Genomic DNA, 19610 nt, shown 5'->3' with positions numbered 1-19610 from the left:
TCAGTTTCTTGATTTGGCAATTGAAGAAAATCTTGCACTAGATTATTTACTTCAAATCAGACTTTAGGAACATTACGTATTCATCAAATTTGAAATCAGAGGCAGATGCACATTATAAGGAATACCACCCAACGTCAAAATCTAGCTCAGTCGAAGAACCCACATATTACATTCTTCTGAATTTGAATGTATCCAAGGATGCGTATAACTTCCCAGACAAAACTTAGAACTTTCCACAGATTTGGCAAGAATATAGCTAAATCAAAGTTAGAAGATTGATTTATTTCATTTAAACTGGTAAAGATATTATAAATCTGATACCTTGAGTTCTACTCATTTTTCTCGTATAGTCATAAGCACTAGAAGCTTTAAAGGGGGTTGAACAAATAAAGTGCATCTGCCTCCAAAGAAGCCAGAATTTACTGGAACAGGTCAAATGGGAAGAGATAAGAATGATAATTCAAAGACAGTCACAGAAGAAAATATATATTTCTTCATCAGAGCTCATACAGTACTCTATTTTTCAGACATTCTCTCAAGAGTGTGGACATTAAACTTCGCTTGAACCCTCCGACATTCATCATAGATCATCATTGCAATCTGATTAAATACCAAGTATTAGAATGACCCTAAGCATGATTAAACTAACAGTAAATGAGAAAGGAAACAATTGTAAGCTAAGCAAGAAGCCTTCAGCCTATCCAATTCAGTTATCTGGAATTTTATCTAAGGCACCAACTCAATCAAATGCTAGTATCTTCACATCAATTTATAATCACGCAAGAATAGCAACTTGGAGCAAATATATAATTTTAGATGCTTCAAAGTTCAAACAAATACTCCCAAGAAACTAAAAATATGGTCAATAAAACACCAGAGGTTAAAGATGACATTATTAAGGCCTGTATAAAAACATTTTTGAGACAAATTAAGGCTTTAAACATCTCTCAAAATCTAGTAACAATGAGCTTCCACAGGACTCCAACGTCTAGATACCAAAATACAGTCCAACATAAGCCAGAATTCACAGAAAGGTAAGAGTCCCAAGTTCTCATTCAGTACTCTACTTATCATTTGCTTAGACTGCATGGATATAAAACTTCGCTTGAACTCTCTGACATTCATCATACATCATCATTGCAATCTGATTAAACACCAAGTATTAGAATGATGCTGACAACTTAACAACTACAACTGGAAATTCAAAATTCATATCTAAGCAACTTTTGGTCCCACAGACTATCTGATTCAGTTTTCTTGAAGCTTATTATGAAATTAACTCATCAACAATCAATACCAGCTGCATGATTCACAAATCTGCAAGAAATAGGTATTTCGATATCAATCTACAATCAGACAACACGAATTATTTAAATGCACATTTCAAGTCCTAACACTATGTCAAAGTATATCTTTTTTTAGGAATGCGAGCTGAAGTCATAATAACTAAAGGAGTTTCAGTTGGGAGTTAGCGACTGCCGAAATTTCTTCAGAGATTAGAAAGGTAAAAGAAGGCAAAAAGACACACTACAGTATCAGAAATTGCAACTCTAACATACATTAGAGGCCACTTCAATTATCAATAAGTGTCAGTACACAATGAACAGCATTTCAGCAATATTTATGATTATGAAAAGCTGCATCCTCACATAAACTTTATACTCAAATTTGTCTAGATATTTGGACGGAAAGTAATGATTAAGTCGTTCTTCAACACTGAGGAAAGAAAAAGAATGGCAGCGTAAACCAAGATGATCCTTTTTCTGGCAGATACTAACATCTCTTACTAGGCAAATCCACAAGTTTTCAGCAAATTCAAGCTTAATTATGTATGAAAATCTCAGATGTGATGTTCCTCATCAACCCTAAGTGAAACTAAAAAAAGGAAAAAGAAAAAACTGCTACAAGTTACTTAAAACTCCGGCATAAGAAGATATTCGTATAACTTGAACTTCATTTCATGATCTTCATCTAGTCCTCTTTTGCCCTACAAGATCAAAGAATATGCATTGTTTACCTTTACTGGAGGAAGAAGAAGTAACATGTAGTAAAAACTGTGGCTGTTGCATAAAAACTGAATTTTAAAAGTTAAAACAATTGAATTTATCGATAAATAGAGTCCTTTGATGTTTTGCAGAAAAAAGGTGAAATGAACATTCCTAAATAATTTGGTATTAACAAAATAATTCAATTAAATCTATTGCTCAATACACATACTTTTTGTTCATCACCACTTATTCTCTCATCGCGAAGGGAGGGAGGGAGTTGGAGGGTCAAAAAACTTCTTTTGAAGTTCAAAGCTACAATAAATGCCCACATTTCAGGATTGTTAAGCAATAGTATGCAAACGCTACCTACGTATCGTCTACCACTCGACTCAAAGGATAAAACTGAGAGTAACAGAGAACATGTAAAGCCACACATTTTAGTTCACTGGCAAAACAGTCAAATCAATGCATAGTACAATCTCATTGTAACCTAAGAAAACATAATTTAAGGCCAAACAACTACAATTCCACACCTTCACAGGCAACATACAAACAAAATCATTTATATAACAAGCATAGATCAATATAAGAAGTGCAAAATGAAGGCATATGAAAATATACCTTCAAGAGTCCAACCATAACTCCGAGGAGTAGCAGAGAGCATTGAAGTCAGCAACGCAGTAGCAGTGGCAGTGTGATAAGGAAGCATAGTTTCCACTGCACAACTCATTTCAACAGGCGACCTTCATATAAATTGCCAAATTCAAAAACTTCAATATCTTGTCACAATATTAATACTCAATTAATCGATGAAATATACAAAATATAACATTGTGTGTACTCCGTGACCTGAAAATGCGAGCAGCAAGGGGTTTTTGAGTGGGCATGCGAAAGGGTGAAGGAGCGGCCTTGGGCTTGGCACCGGCGGCGAATCTCGTGGCAGCGGTTCTGGCGGAGGAAGTGGCAGAGCGGAGGACGGACCTGGCGGCGAAAGTGGCCATTTTCGGATCGGGGAAAACTCTGAGAGAGATGTGTTTCTACCGGTGAAATGCTAAAAGGGCTTTGTTGGGGTTTTAGGTTCTGAGATTTCGGGCCGGTTCCAGTCTTTTTGTTGTAATAGATAAAACGGAAAAGGGTCAAAATTGCCCCTGAACTATGCAAAATAGATCACTTATATCCTCCATTACATTTTGGGATCAAAAATACCTCCGCAGTTACCCCAGGAGACCACAAATACCCTCAAGAGTTAACACCCCAATTTTTTAGTGACGTGGCAAGCCACATGAGACTAATCCCTCCACCTAACCATTGTCAACTAAGATTCACTACAAAAGAACTTGACTTTTAGTGGCGACAAAGTCGCCACAAAATCCCAAAATATTGCCACTAAAGGTTATGAGTGATTTTTAGTGGCGACTAAGGCTCCAACAACCATTCGCTAATAAAACCTATTTTTTCAACAAAAAATATGATAATTAATTTTCGATTGCGGCCTAATTTTCTAAAATAAATAACTTGCAATATTCATATTAAAAACATCCAATATTATTACGAAAAATAATTAAAATTACTTCTCGATTCAAATCTCCTACTATATATATATATAATGCATCATTGTACATTTTATACATTTACACATGACATAAAAATAAAACATATAGTGTCTTCAAACTCCTATTTAATCGATATCATATTTGGTTTTTTTAAAAACAATGAAGAAAAAAACACAAAATTAGAATTTAATGTTAAAAACTTTTAGTGACGATTTTCTGGGCTTTTGTGGCGACTGTTGTTGCCGCTAAAGGTCTAATTCTTTTGTAGTGAATCCTAGTTGGCAACGCTTAGGTGGAAGGATTAGTCCCACGTGGCTTGCCACGTCAACAAAAATTTGGGGTGTTAACTCTTGAGGGTATTTGTGGTCTCTTAGGATAACAGTAGGGGCATTTTTTTTATCCCAAAATGTAACGAAGAGTATAAATGGTCTATTTCATATAGTTCGGGGGCAATTTTGACCCTTTTTCCGTAGATAAAAAGACCACAAAAGAAAGAGTAATGGCACTAGAGGTCACTAATTTGTTTTGAAGAAGTTAAGAATGAGATTTAACTAGAATCTAGTTCTTTTTATCTTCTATTTTTCTTTTACCAATCCCAATCCCAATCCCAATCCAAAAAAATAACTGTCAATGACACTACATATCATCTAATTTCTTGTTTAGCTTGCTTATTTATTAGGTGATTTAGTTTTCCATTATTTATTTTGTTTTTTTGTTTGTCATAGTGTGTTATGACTTTGGTGAATAATGGTAGAGTAAGATTGCGCTCTCGAATGGGGATGAGGGCGGAAGCCAAGGGTGGCAAGAGAATCGCTAGGCTTAGAGTTGGATCTTGGAATATTGAGGGTGTAATAGGGAAATCTATAGAATTGGTGAAGGTTCTCAAAAAAAATAAAAATTGACATAAGCATGTGTCCACGAGACCAAATGACTGACTATTAAGGCTAGAGATGTAGACAGATTTAAAGTATGGTACTTTGGAATTTCGAGGAATAGAAATGGGGTAAACATTTTAGTAGATAGGGAGCTTAGGAGCTAGTGGTAGAGGTTAGGAGAGTGAACGATAAATTAATAGTGATTAAACTAGTCATTAAATAATGATTTACCTTGAACAGGATTAGTGTAAACGTACCACATAAAGGCTCAAATGAGGAGGATAAAAGATGATTTTGGGAAGATGTGGGCGAGGTTGTGAGAGGTATTGAATACACTAATCAACTTTTTCTAAGAGGAGATCTCAATAGCCACTACATTGGGCAACTTCAAAGGGTTATGATGATGTTCATGGTGGTTTTGATTTTGAGACAGAACGAAGGAACAAATTTGCTTTTGGACTTCATAAAAACTTTTCATTCGATTATATAGCTAATTCCAGTTTATCAAGTGATGATTACTTGCTGACATTCTATATAGTACGGCGAGTTAGAATCAAATAGATTACTTGTTGGAAGTGTAATAGACATCCAAGTAAGAACGACAACATTATCCTAAATGAATATCTTACAACCCAACATTATCATATATACATGAAATAAAAGTTATCATTATATAGTGTAATTGTTCGACAAAAGAGTTCACCTTTTTCTAGAGTAGCGATTAATAAGCAAAAAGAGAGTAGATAATCATATATATATATATATAAAAGAAAACCCTAGACCCGCCTACGTGGCACCACCACAAGCTAGGATTCCCTTTTAATTATTTTATTTCCAAAACTAGCATTCCTCTTTCATGAAAAGTTGCGACTTTTATGAAAAGTTGTGACTTTTATGAAAGGTTGTGACCTTCCCGAAAGGTTGTGACCATCTTCGGGTTGTAACTTTTCCAAAGAATTGTGACCTCTCTGATTAGACACACTAAGCATTTGTTCACACAACCCTTTGTTGTCAATAAATAGAGGAATTTCCTCTCATTTTAAAACAACGTAAATTTTGAACTACTTCTTCTTCTAGACAATTAAATATTTGTGTACTTTGCTCCTGTTAAATGACTCATTGACACCATTGTTTTGTTTTTTCATTCTATTTCATTCTATTGCTACAGATCCTGGTATGTTTTTTACGGTCATTAATTTATGCTTATATTATTAATTGTTATTTTTGAGTTGCTTGGAACTTTTTTGTTTATGTTTCTACAAAATTATTGTTATAAGTACTTGTTAGTACAAATTATATGACAAACGTTAATTGAGTATTCAAGCATGTTTTCTCTACTGGAACTGTTGAAGGTACGATAAAAGAAGCCCTTACAAATCTCTAATTTCTTCATCAACAACGGCATTCCTTCACATACAACTGATACAAGGATGAGATTTTGTGTTCTTTAGAAAATCCTTTGAGAGTTAATAATTTTGCATGCCCAGATTTTTTGGTTTTTACGTTGATGTTATCTACTTTTACTAAATTTTATCAGTGGATATTATGAATACTTTAAGGATTGAAAGTTGATTGAAGTGTTAGTCAATTTTTTGATGTATGTTATTTCAAAACATAGGAACTTTTCTGGTTAGAATGATTTGTTATCATCATTGGATATCTCATAGTTTACTCCCTTTAATGTATGTTTTTCTTGCTATTTTGTGGTCTCCTTAAAATTGTATTGATCATTTTTCGTTTGGTATGTATATGATCTTACTTGGGCAAAAGCTTTCGTCCTTTTAATGTTTTTCTTTTTTTCCTTCTCATTCGGCTCTTCTAAATATTTTTGGTTTGAATTATGACTATTTTCGATAAGCTTAATTTGAAGAATATGAAATAAAATCTGCTCTAAATAAAAGTAATATCTTAAGCTACAAAAGATATGTCTATTAACATAGATTTGTTGTCTTTTATGTCCCAAGTCATGGATGAGTGTTTGAGTTATCAACGTTACACTCATTTTTAATTTTTTAATGTTCGAGAATATTTCTTTAACATGAATCTAGAATCCAATATTTTGATCTACTTGTACTTTCATAATGAAAAAATTATACATACATATTTCTGAAAAAGTCGTAAAGTTGCATTGATGAAGCATCTAGAAGGGCCTTCAAAACAGCAGTTTAATGAAGAATGAATTTCTAAAATGGTCAACGATATTATTTTGCTGTCGTTTAAAATTTATTTTTCTCCGTCTATAAATTTTGTTAGACTAACAAAGTAACAATAACGAAAAGTGGTGAACGTTTGACCTCAGACAAGTAGATTGTCTCTAAAAAAATTTATTTATGTTGTTGTGTGTACATTTTTAACGGTTTTAACTTATTTATAACTAATATTAATTATCAAAAACTTTCACATAATTTTACTTTCACAAGGAGTTATTCTAACCATAAAATTATAAGATTCTATATTTTTCATGTACAAAAAAAAATAGAAAAAGTGATGTTTAATCACTACATAAAACATCACTCAGTTTTAACAAGACAATTATATTATCAAACATATATTATGATAAATTATGTAAAAGAAAAAAATTATTATATCAAGATATTTTTAATCATTTATTATATATTTACAATTCTTGAGATATGTGATAATGTCAAATCATTTAATCTCTGTTGAAATGTTCTTAAAACCTATTAAAATTTATTTTTTTTCTTTTCATATAAGAATCTATTATTGGAAAGGTTTTGCAAAAGCTTAAAAAGATTAAGGGATGTGGATTGAGTCCAAGTTCTGGAGAAAGAGGGGAGAGCGAGTTCGACTCGCAAACGATCAGCAAGTGAAGGACCGATCGACTTGCATGTGTTAAGCATGCCGCCAGCGTTCATCCTGAGCCAGGATCGAACTCTCCATGAGATTATTTAAATATAAACAGAAAGAAATCATACCAACAAAGCGCCTGTAGCTCAGTGGATAGAGCGTCTGTTTCCTAAGCAGAAGGTCGTAGGTTCGACCCCTACCTGGCGCGTTTCATTTTTTAAAACTTTAGTCTTAGCAGTAATTTTTTGTTTTGTCTACAATTGTGTTATTTTATTATCAAAATACAAAGAAGAAAAACAGAAGTGACAAAGCAACATCACTAGTGTCACAATCAATTTGTGGAAAACATCAGTTTTGTGTTATTTTATTATCAAAATACAAAGAAGAAAAACAGAAGTGACAAAGCAACATCACTAGTGTCACAATCAATTTGTGGAAAAAATCAGTTTTTATGTGAGTGTGAATTACTTTTACTACGACTCATCTTCTCTAACACATTATGTAGCAATGGAACACAAAGTTTGTGTGACATATTATCTCCTTGTTGTCCCTTGTAATCCTCTGCCTCTGATCTTCTAACACAAACATTCTCATTATGAACTCTGTTTGAAAACTCCAATCTTCCTCTGCTTCCTGGTTTAATACCGATAAGTCGGCCTAGAGAAACACTTTGATCTTGGAAAAAAGACATTGTAGACTGAAAACAAATCCCATAAAAGTAACTTTAGTATCTTACTGGTACTATGTAATTAAACAATTAGAGAAATTACCTCAGTGTCAAGGCTGGAGGATGAAAAAGATGAGAAACTAGGCGAAGATACGTGTAAACGGTATGCTGCTGCAGCTGTTACAGCCTGAGATCTCTCAGCTACTCTAAGCCTTGTGTTCATGTTTTCAAGTCCAAGTGGCCATCCACTAGGTACCTCATGCTCCTAAAAACACCGTTTCAATCAATCAATTAACTACATCTCAATCTCAAATTAATTGTGATCGGCTATATAATCATTTGTCTTTAGATTTATTCATGATCTTGGTAAGATACAAATTACTTCAAAATAGCCAAAAGATGCAAAATCCCCACTCCCATAACTCCTCAACAACAACACATCCAGCATAATTCTACAACTGGAGTCTGGGGAGGTCGGTGTGTACACAACCCCTGCCACTACAAACAAGAAATCTCTACTCTCTTTTCTTTTTTCATGATCATAGGTAAGATTTAGGGCAGGTTCAAAATAATAGGCGGATTTAGGATAGATTACGCGGGTTCAACTACTCATTACTTTCAACTCAAACTTTGTATACACATAAAGTAAAATAAAAGACACTATATGTAGTAAGAACACACTTATTATAAATCCACCCAATCTAATTCTGAATTCGCCTCTGATCTAGACCCTGTGATCTATCAAAGCAGAACAGTGAAGCAATCTTGGATGGAAGTTCACCAAGAACTACTCAAAATCTATGTTATATATGTTGTAGAAAGCTATACTTCAAAAAATAGAATCCTAATTCCTAAAACAAACAAACAAACAATTGATTCAGTAAACTTTGCAATGAACAAGAGTAGTACAATAAAATATTATGTTACTTACATGTGTTACAACCATGGCTAGTATGAAGAGTTAGTAATTTGGAAGGAGTGAGGCACTGAAATCCAAGTTTAAAATGAAAAAATAAAAAAAGAGAGAGGTGATGTATGTATCACTTTATTGAGTCTTTATTACAATCTTCACATTCTTTCCTAAATCAATTGAGCAGTTGGATGGTCTTTCCCAGGCCCCACTCAGGAGTTGAGCTATTATATCTCAGTGTTACACCTAGGGTCCCTTCATCTACTCCTCTCAACAATAGTTGTAGATCTGGTTAAGACGAACTGCAATAGGATATTTATTACAATTGCTATTCTCAACGTCTCATATTAGATGGACATCTTATTAAAAATAGTTATTTTATATTCTTTACGTCTCATATTAGAATGGTTGTTGTTATACTCCCTTTGTCCTAATTACTTGTTTATTTTTCCTTTTTTAGTTGTCCCTAATTACTTGTCAATTTTGACAAATCAAGAAATGACAGTTTTTTACCTATTATACCATCAATTAATTACTTTGAAAAAAGTAGAACTTCTTGAAAATCGTAAGTGTGTTAATTCATCAATTTCATAATTAATAGGGATAAAATGATAAACTCATTATATCAATTATTGTTTTCTTAATAGGTGTGACAATTTAAAAATGGACAAGTAATTAGGGACAGATGGAGTACTTCACTTACTGAATTAGAACAAAATTAATTACTCCTTTTGTTCACTTTTACTTGTTACACTTTGACTTGTCACACCATTAAGAAAATAATTACTTATATAGGTATTTTACCAAACTATCCCCTGTTAAATCGTGTCTTGAAAATTGATTTGAAAAATAAATATTTATTGATAAGGTAAAACATGAAAAGAATTATTGTCTTTTCTTGATATATCAAAAAAAATAACAAGTAAAAATAAACAAAGAGAGTAATTGTTTCTATTTTACCCCTACAATTAATATGATCTTTAAAAATTTAAACAGTTTTTCAAAAATCCAACATTTTTTTAAGAGAGGCTAATTAATAGAGTATGAACACAAAAACAAAATAATAAAATTGATCAATTTATTAACGATCTCTTATTTATTATATGAAATTGAAGGTGTATGTCTAATATGAAACGAAGGAAGTTGAAATTGGAATATGGTAGAATAGCTCCTGTATCGGGAAATTAAAACTTCAAAGGGTTTTCAGACTTCAGAGTGGGGCCAATTCAAGATTTTAAAAAAGGGTGGAGAATTTATGATATAAATTGGACGGATTCAATTTTTAGATTCAAATTTATTTGATTTCTATGCTCAAAATTAATGACTTTTCTTTCTTGAAGTACAATACATTATTATAAGGTTACTCGAAAAAGTCATTTTAAATCAACTATTCTATATTTATCAAACAAACTAAAATGATAAACGAGGTCCTCCTTTTTATTTATAGGTCGATATCATTAAATAAAATATTAGATGTGGTTTCGTAATTAATGGAGTAAGAATTTAAGTTTTTTTTTTTTTTTTTTTTTTTGTTAAACAAGATAAATAAACAGTCCACCTTGAGAGATGAGTTGAATTTGATAGGTTAGCAGTTGATGAAATATATGTCACTTACTAATTACTGCGACATCTTGAAAACTATGGTGGTTGAATATAATTAATTATACAATATTGCAGGTTACTGCTTCATTTTCAGCCTTCATCCCATAAAATTGATTGTAACAGCATGTCAATGAACTTGATATCATATGCTGGGTTCTAAAATATCGCGATATCGAATATTAGATGATTTTTTTTCATTTTATCGATAAAAAAATCCACTAATTTGATGTGTTGTTGTTGAGGCCAGGGGCAGAGCCACCTTATGGTTAGGGTTCATCCGAATCACCTTCGGTGAAAAATTATACTATTTATATATGGTTAAAAGATTTTTTTTATGTATATATAGTATATGTCGAACCCCTTCAATTAGTTCATGTATTTATTTCTTCAGATTTTGAACCCCCGAATGAAAGTTCTGATTCTGCCGGCAAAAAGTGTCAATTGGTGAAATAACCTAGAATTAAGTTAGGTGGCTTCAAGACTCACTGTCTCTACCGACAATTTCACCACACCAACTGTTAATCCTAACTCCCAACTGATACGGCACTCCAACTCTTAATTTCAATTATTTATTAATTAATTATTATTTAGGTGAGTGTGTTGATTAATACCCTTACATTATACCGGAGCCATAACTAGTAAAATAATTATAAGTTCGACAAAATTTAATAACTTTAAATGAATGTAATTAAAGAGAATAATGATTCAGAATTCATAAACTAATTTTTTGTACTATTACCATACATAGTATAATCTGATTCATAAGTTTGATATTAATTATTATGTAACATTATGCAAAATTCAATGAAAATTATTACGTACTTCATTTATCCCAGTTCATATGATTCACTTTCCTTTTTTGTTATTCTCAAAGAGAATGACACATTTCTATTTTAAACAATAATTTAACTTTAAAATGTATATTTTACCCTTAATGAAATGATTTATAACACTCTGTTTGGATCATTGTTACTCATTGTATTGTATTGTATTGTTACTATACCTACAACGTTTGTTTTGATTGTTACTTAAAATGTATTGTATTGTATTGTTAAATTTTGTTGTTACGTAACAATGAAAACCCCTATTTTATGGAACAACCGATTTGGTGTGTTCCCATTGTTATTTAATTTCTTTTTCCAATTATATCTTTACATAATATTTCAAAATACTATTTTACCCTTTACCTTATATTATTTAATTCTAGTCAAACCTCCTACCCTAGAATAATTAAGGATATTTTAGTAAATTTATAAATTACAATACAGTACGATACAATCAAACCAAACAATTAAAATATTATTAAACAACAACAAACAATACAGTCTAGCCAAACATTGTATCTACCATACAGTACAATAGAGTACAATACAATACAATACATTATGAAACAATGGATAACAATGATCCAAACAGAGTGTTATAGTCATACAAATATCTATCACTTATTTTAGACCACAAATTTTAAAAGTCTCTTTTTTTTAAAAAAATCACATCAAATCAAAATAACTCATATAAAATGAGATGGAGGGAGTAGTTAATTATCATTCTGTTTGATTATAAATAACCAAAGGCCAAAGGGTATAGTTTTCAAGTAGAAGGAATTGTTACTATCTTTTGTCTATGTTGACCAAGAAGGGTAAGTGGATGACTTAAAATTCATTTTTTAAAAAGTGCTCCCATACTTTGTACTCAAAGTGCATTCATGGTCAATTAAAGAGTCATATCCATCCACTTAATTAATGTATTGGAAAATTGGGAGGAGCATCAATTTATGGGGAAAATTGTGGGCTTCCATTTTCTACTATTGATTACTTAAAAGTCTATGAAAGAATGAAATTAGTAGTCTTCTTTGCAATGAGTTGTGAAGAAAAATGCCAATTTCTGAATTGTCCTTTTTATTGGAAGACCAAATGTTTAATTGACCAACATAATGTGTGAATATTTTCATGAAAAACATTGTTATGTTATACCCATTTCAGTTTATGTTGTGGTGACTAAGCATGAAATTCAAATTGTTAATTCGACTTCAAGAGAATACCCAAAATAATTTTGTAAGTGATGTTTGGAGAAGGTGATATGCATGCAAATTTTATCCTTATCTTTTGAAGGTAGAGATACTGTTTCTAATAAACTATTGATTAACTAAAACATTTTAAAGTAGAAAATTATTAATTTAACTGTTATATATTTATTATTATATAAATTACACTTGGAATCTATACCGAAATATAGCAATTTTTGGAAAAACAGTTGATCATCCCTCAACTATGACTCAAATCTAATGCACATCCTTACATTATCTAAGTGAGCAAAAAACATCCTTATACTATCCAAAAAATAACAAGAATCATCCTTCAGTCTATTTTTGTTAGAAACTGATTGAACCAATAAAAAAAAACTCCCTCCATTCCATATTAACTTAAGCTTTGAGGTGTTTCACACCCTTTAAGAAAAGTAGGTTAGGACATAAATTAAACATAATTTTCCATTTTTACCCTTATTAATTATTGTCAAAAATAACTAAACATTAATTATAATAACTAATTCCAATACTAACTTAAAGGGTAAAATTGGAAGAATATTTTAAAAATAGTCTTGAAGATTGAAAACTTAAGTTAATTTGAAAAATGGAAATGGGCTCAAAGCTTTAGTTAATATGGAATGGAGGGAGTATTTTTTAATTTGGTCACGTCTTGGCCACGACGAGAAGATCAAAGTTATCTAAAAAGAATAAGGATATGGATAGGAAATGAATCTTTCATTTTCAGAATTTAAAATTTGTGTGTTGTTAGTTTATAGAGTATGTTTTTTTGCATCATAAGTAAATTGACTTGCAACAATACATAAGTTTTGAAATATTTATACAGTACGTTCCGATGGTTAGAAAGATTATGTAAAAAAAATTATTTCAAAATATTACGTCCAACTATTTAGAGATTTTCTTTAATAAATATTTAGGGCGTATATACACTATATATACAATGAAGTTCACATTTTATACAATGTACAGAAATGCTGGAAATTTACTGAAATTACGTAGGTATTTAGTTATTCAAAATAAAAAAAATAATTACTTTATTTGAAATTTTTGAAGTTGGAGTAGTATTTGGCCATATTTTTACAAAGAATATTTAGAATTTGAATATATTTTGTCTGAATATGATTTAAAACTTCAATTTCTAAAAATTTTCAAAATCACCTAACTTGATTAGCTTAACCATGTGTATATATTCATTCGACTTGACACATATTTTGTTGGTGGCGTGAGTTTCTTAAAAAAAAATAGACACAAGGATGAATGTTGAAACTTTTTGGATAGTTCAAGGATGTTTTATGTTCACTTATATAACACAAAGATGTACATTAGATTTGAGTCATAGTTGAGGATGATTTTAGCCAAAAACTCATATCCTAATGTTGTAAAGTTATATTTTGTTTGAAGATCATGGATCTAGGCCCATATTTGAGTGCATTATAGCCCATTATCAATCAGTTGGATCTAGGCCCATATTTAAGTACATTATAGCCCATTATCAATCAGTTGGATCTAGGCCCAATTCCTCGGTAGTCTTGATGACAAAGTTATTATTTAGAGAGAAAGTGGATGAAATTGTAAACAGACTTTTTTCTATTTTTTTATGACAAAGTTATTTAGATGTGTTAATATGAGTTGTTCCCAAATGGATCCATTAATAAAGAGGATTTTTTTTAGGAAAAATTACTTAAATACACAACACTTCTTTACCTATTTTCAATATTTCCCTACTCTTTCATTAAAATACAAAAATCCCTTATTTTCGCCCAATTCAACTTAACCGGATACTTTATTAGTTTAAGTATCCGCCCGTTATTAATTAAAGTATCCGCGCTTCTATATTATGCATCCGCCCGTTAATTAAGTATCCGTGCTGCTAACAACTTAATAATTTAAGTATCCGCCCGTTATTAATTAAAGTATCCCCACTGCTATATTATGTATTCGAAAAACACTAAAAAAGGGATTTTTGGTAATTAATGAAAGAGTAGGGAAAGGAAGTAATTTCTTTCTTATACTATGTCATTTGCCTAATTTTTACTTTTATTTTTATTTTTTTTGGTGTATAGCGACGGTTTCACCTCTAATTACGTAACAATGCGATAGTACTTGTGTATTAATGTAGCAGTAATTTTATTTCAAAATGTAGTGAAATACATTATATTTGAGCACAAGCAAAATACACTTTATCAGTGTCACTTATATTTAGTTTTTTTGAGGTAAGAATAAGGTATGCTTGCACTCTACCCTCTCCAAACCCAACTTGTGGATTACATTAGATATGTTTTTTTGTTACTGTCACTGATATTTTCACCTTATGACACTACTATTTTATGAAATATATACTGTCATCACCAGAAACCACTTGCGTGCAACTTTATTTTATGAGATATCGTTATATTTCATGCTTGAAATAAGAAGACACACATATTAGGTGTGGCAATGTGTGAACTACTAAACCCAAACTCTAATATGTATAAGGATTTTTTTAAAATATTGCTATTTCGAGTAAATATAGAGGCTATATTTGTTGTATCGTGTAGTTTTTCCATTAATAAATTATTCCCAGCTCATCAAACTCTGATGGGTCGTACGTGTTACACTTACATTCCAAATCTCGTATCTTTAATTGTGGCTAAAGATTTTTTGTCCAACAAATAAAGTGACAAATTCAAAAATAAGGAAAATTGTAGTATTCGAATTATTTTGTATCAAAATAGTAAACATTTCAGCAGGGTAATATTAATTATCTTTATTTTTATTTTCTTAAAAATGATTTGGTTGGTTAGTGAAATATTTGCCATGATACATTATTGTAACTAGTAAGAAAAAAACAAATAACAAAGAAGTTAAAATGTAAATATCATGTTAGTCGATTATTCAGGACCACCATTTCACATGTTATTGGATTATTATAAATGGTTAACATTGTACCTGAATTTCCCCTATCTAGAAAATAACAAAATAAAAATAATATATACTCCAATTTAGGTGAATTTACAATATTATTTCTAGGCTGATAAATCATTTTCTTTTGACCCACTAATTTTCCTACTTCTTCAGTAAAGACGAAAAATAAAACTCTGTTGACAGCAAAATATTCTTTATTAAGCTTCAAGAATTTTGAAAAAGAAAAAAAACAATAAGATAATGTTAACTACTTTCTTTTCTATCATGACCCCTCTCCCCTTACTATTTTGTTTTCATTTTATATCATCCAAAAATATATTGTCTTTAGTCATACAATATGTTTTCTTGTGTTCAATATCATGCACAAAATTCTCTCATTTATATTAATTTGAGAAACCACATAATATATCACGGGCCAAATGATATATATTCTCATTAAACCGTGAGATTTGTGATCTTCAAAATAAAAGTACAAATAGATGTAAATATAATTTACATTGACGAGGTATATAATTTAGATTTAAAATATTAACTAATATTTGTGGAAGATGTATAAATAGTTTCACATGTACTCCCTCTGTCTCTTTCTAGTTGTCATGGTTTTCTTTTTTACAATCAAATGATAACATTTTACGATGTATTTTTTCATTATGTTGATATGCAAAAAATGTAATTTATAGTACTTTTCATATAGTTTTTGAATATCTAAATTTTTAATTTAAAATATCGAATTAATGTAATCTAATTTTTGCATCAAATTGACTTTCAGAAAACACAATATGAGGGAGTGTAAATTATTATTAAGTCCTAAAGAAGATATTTAATTACTGGATAAACTTTGTCAAGTTGAACTTGGTAGCCATATGTGGATGAGTTTCTGATAATTTGGTAGGTAGAAAAGATGGAAGTGATGATTATAATGAAATTGATAATTTATGTATCAACCACACACCACATGCACTTTTCCATTTTTTCAGCATTTAATTTCCATACTCCTATAACATAATGAGTAGTGGCAATGAGTTCTAATGTTACATAACCAATTTGGACCAAACCCTACTTTTTTAGAAATTTTATTGTTTTTTCTCTTAACTAATTATTAGCGATCAAGTGTTTATGCAAAATTAATAGATACATAATATATGTTTAAACACGTATATATAATTCACTCACCAATAACGGTCATTAAAATTAAATCAACTAGTTATAAATTGGTTTAATTAATATGATGTAAATATCTAATGCAGATAACACATGTATACTCAGGCCCTGATCAGGGGCAAATCTTAAACAATAAGTTGCGAATATTTCTTTGAACCCCTTAACAAAAAGTTACACTATATATAAGATAATTTTTTTTACGTATACCTTACCTTTCTTTTCACAACTAATTAATCCCAGGCACCTATATATACACAACTACTTTAAGTTACATTAAATTTGTGTCAATCATCAATAAGTGTGGTAGTTATTTATTTTCTCATGCAAGAGAAATAGTCCCTATGTTCTCGAGTCTATTGTTGCGTTCATTTCATGCAAAAGTACAAGTTCTAAAATTAAATGGCCACACAATTTAATATAAATAATTGTTACGCTATCAAGTTAACTCAATATATCATAACAAGTTATTTTCTTTATTTTGTTTGTAAACTTCATATGAATATTATATACTAAGACTGAACTAGACTTTTGAATTTATCAAATTTTGAATAATTTATTTTTAATAACAAATACAAAATATAAACAAAAACTACTGAATTTTGCTAAACCCGTAATTTCGTTCATTCATATCTGTGTCCTTTCTATTCCAATTTGAGAAAAAGAAGTTTCACAAATAATGTGTCCTTTCTTAAAGCAAAGGGAAAACGAATACTCAATATCTAATTATGACGCATGACTTTAATTATCACTTGGAATTGAGTATAGAAGCATCCTCATAATGAAAATTCCCATCCTATTTTTCATATAATTTAAACTTTGCTGTAAAACAAAGTGACAAATTATAAATTAAAGCAAAAGAAAAAGTTAAAAATAGCTTTGAAAAGAACTCTAAAGGAGATTAATGACAAGTATAGTTATATATTCAAAGAGATAAAAAGAAAGTCAAAAAGTTCTTTAATAAGAAACTTGAAACACACATTGAAAAACCAACATCAAATATATTTATTCTTTCTTAAAATATTAAAAATTTAATCAATAAGGATTTCTAAGACGACCCGCCATTCACGGCAGGTAGACAAAAGTCCAATAAAATAGGTATTGGTTTCTGACTTTTCTTTTTACGGATTACAACATATTTAAATGTACACTAATAATCGGGATGAAGCTAGAGTTTTAGTTACAGATTAGACATAACTCAGTAACTTTGATCGAAATTCAATATTTATACTAAGAAATTCACATGTACTTTTCTAGGATTGAAATATCATAAACTCAAAATTCTAAATCTGTATCGGACAAGATATGTATTATTTTAGGTTTTGTTTCTATATCATTTATTGTAGCATATGAGTCTTGCCATCATCTCCAATGGTGCCATGCCCCTATGCAACTTTCACTTACATTACATGTTTGATATGTGGACAAATCAACCCATTGTAGAGAAAGTTGTCTGGGAATGGGGGGTCCCCTCCCAACATTTATTAGTGTACCCATCCACCAAACTATGCTACATTGGCATTCATGAATTTAATTTTACTTCTCTATATCTATTTGCCTTATCCATAAAGAAGCTTGAAGAATCACATTTTTTGATTTTTTTTTAAAAAAGGAACTAATTAATGATTTTTGTCTCATATTGTACTTATTTTGATTTGATTTTAAATATAAATTTGCATCCAATATCCGATATCTGTATTATGAGTTATGACTTAATTATAAAAATTGTCTCTATATTCAAATCTCGAACTTGAACTCGAAACCTCATGACTCAACTATAGAAGTTGAGGGTCTAAACTCGAAACTTATAGTTAAGAGTGGAGACGTACTTATTGGTTAGAAACAATTCTTAGTTTATGTTTTTGATGGATGAAAATGTAGTATAAGGTCTTTTGGTAGGTATGGTTAGGAGGCAGAGTTAGTGGGACGAAAGGGGTTCATCGTTTGAAAATCTTGTTATATATTAAAGTTATAATACGAGAATTAAAATTAACAAAGTGCATAGATACGTTTAAAGGAAGAAAACATAATTTATAGCCATAAAAAAAAAAGCAAAATAAAATAAGGTAAAAAATAGGGATTTTATTCAGATTTTTGAAGCATTAAATGCTTGAGAGTGAAATACTCATGGGAATTGGTGGAGGGAAACAATGGTTGTTGACAAATGTTGGTGGAAATAGTCATTATGTTGATACAAGTCTCTGTCTTTTAAAACAAATAGAGAAATAAGTGAAATAAAAATAAATGAATTTTCTGATAATAAACGATAAAGGAAAAAAAAAAATATGGTTCTAAAAAGTGATGATCATCTTTATTTGGGTGATAAAAAGAAGAAATATTGTGAAATAAAAGCAATAAAATAAAGGGAACATAAAGCAAACAGATAATTGAAAATTGACACCACAAGAATTTAATATTTGTCTCTGTTTCTCTTCTTAATTTTTTGCCAAAACTTTTATTAAGGAAATTCAAAATATAAAAAAATAAAGAAAAGAAGAAATCAAAGATGATTCAACATTTATTATACGTATATAAAAATAATAATTTTAGTCATGTAAAAACAATAGATTATCAACAGAGAGAATTTGAATGAACCCCTCAATCCTACCTAGTTATACCCTTGTTCCCCCTAAGAAGAGGGACTCAACACATAACATTATAACTGAAATCTCTGAATTGTTACTCTCACACTTCAATAGTATCAAAAACATTTTAATATTAATAATAATAAAGTATCAAAAACATGTGAAATCGCAGTTCAAATTTCAACTGAAGCAAAAACTTTAGGTGATTATAAATAATATACAAGTGAGAATAAGCAAGCCACTAATAGACAAGCAAACAATACAAACAGTCATGTTGACAGTTGACCATTAGTATTTGCTTATCCACAGTTATATATTATTAGTGGAAATAAATAGTCATTCATTTATTAATAAAAAAGAGTTATAGTATTTATAAAATAGTCGAGATGTGCATAAACTAATTTAGGCACTGTTATTATGGAAAAAGAAGAAAACACTAAGCTGGTGCATTTTAGGTCCCCAAAGAAGAGTCTACAGTGCAACAGCAAAAAGCACATCTCAGTTTTCTTTAGGAAT

General features: G+C 30.3%; 2 protein-coding genes and 1 non-coding gene across 17 annotated transcripts in view; 1 reads left to right on the top strand and 2 right to left on the bottom strand.

The window, feature by feature from the left end:
- The window catches only part of LOC125822764 (protein NUCLEAR FUSION DEFECTIVE 6, mitochondrial-like), a 286093-nt gene extending 282989 nt beyond the window's left edge, over positions 1-3104 (bottom strand). For 2 of the 15 annotated variants that reach the window (XM_049502214.1, XM_049502213.1), the window contains exons 1-3: positions 2838-3092; positions 2610-2731; positions 578-600 (exon numbers count right to left, since the gene is read on the bottom strand). In XM_049502214.1, coding sequence (XP_049358171.1) covers positions 581-600; positions 2610-2731; positions 2838-2989 — 294 coding nt within the window. In that variant the 5' untranslated portion in view covers positions 2990-3092 and the 3' untranslated portion in view covers positions 578-580. Of the gene's footprint in view, positions 1-305; positions 601-853; positions 1318-1905; positions 1988-2609; positions 2732-2837 lie in introns of those variants that run through there. The other 13 variants (XM_049502212.1, XM_049502211.1, XM_049502219.1 and 10 more) reach the window with 13 other exon arrangements.
- Positions 3105-7359: 4255 nt separating this feature from the next.
- TRNAR-CCU (transfer RNA arginine (anticodon CCU)) lies at positions 7360-7432 on the top strand. The gene has a single exon. It is a non-coding gene; the product is annotated as a tRNA-Arg (tRNA).
- A 139-nt stretch (positions 7433-7571) lies between these two features.
- On the bottom strand, positions 7572-8846 carry LOC125822755 (uncharacterized). Its single transcript, XM_049502194.1, has 3 exons — positions 8823-8846; positions 7995-8156; positions 7572-7921 (listed from the first exon to the last, which is right to left on the bottom strand). Exons 1-3 carry the CDS (start codon positions 8835-8837, stop codon positions 7667-7669), a joined length of 432 nt encoding a protein of 143 aa, XP_049358151.1. The 5' UTR covers positions 8838-8846; the 3' UTR covers positions 7572-7666.
- Positions 8847-19610: the final 10764 nt, after the last annotated feature.

This window comes from Solanum verrucosum, unplaced genomic scaffold (genome assembly GCF_900185275.1).
Source record: "Solanum verrucosum unplaced genomic scaffold, falcon-dt-bn FXZP01000103.1, whole genome shotgun sequence".
Taxonomy (NCBI): Eukaryota; Viridiplantae; Streptophyta; class Magnoliopsida; order Solanales; family Solanaceae; genus Solanum; species Solanum verrucosum.
This window is presented reverse-complemented; position numbering and strand designations above follow the sequence as displayed.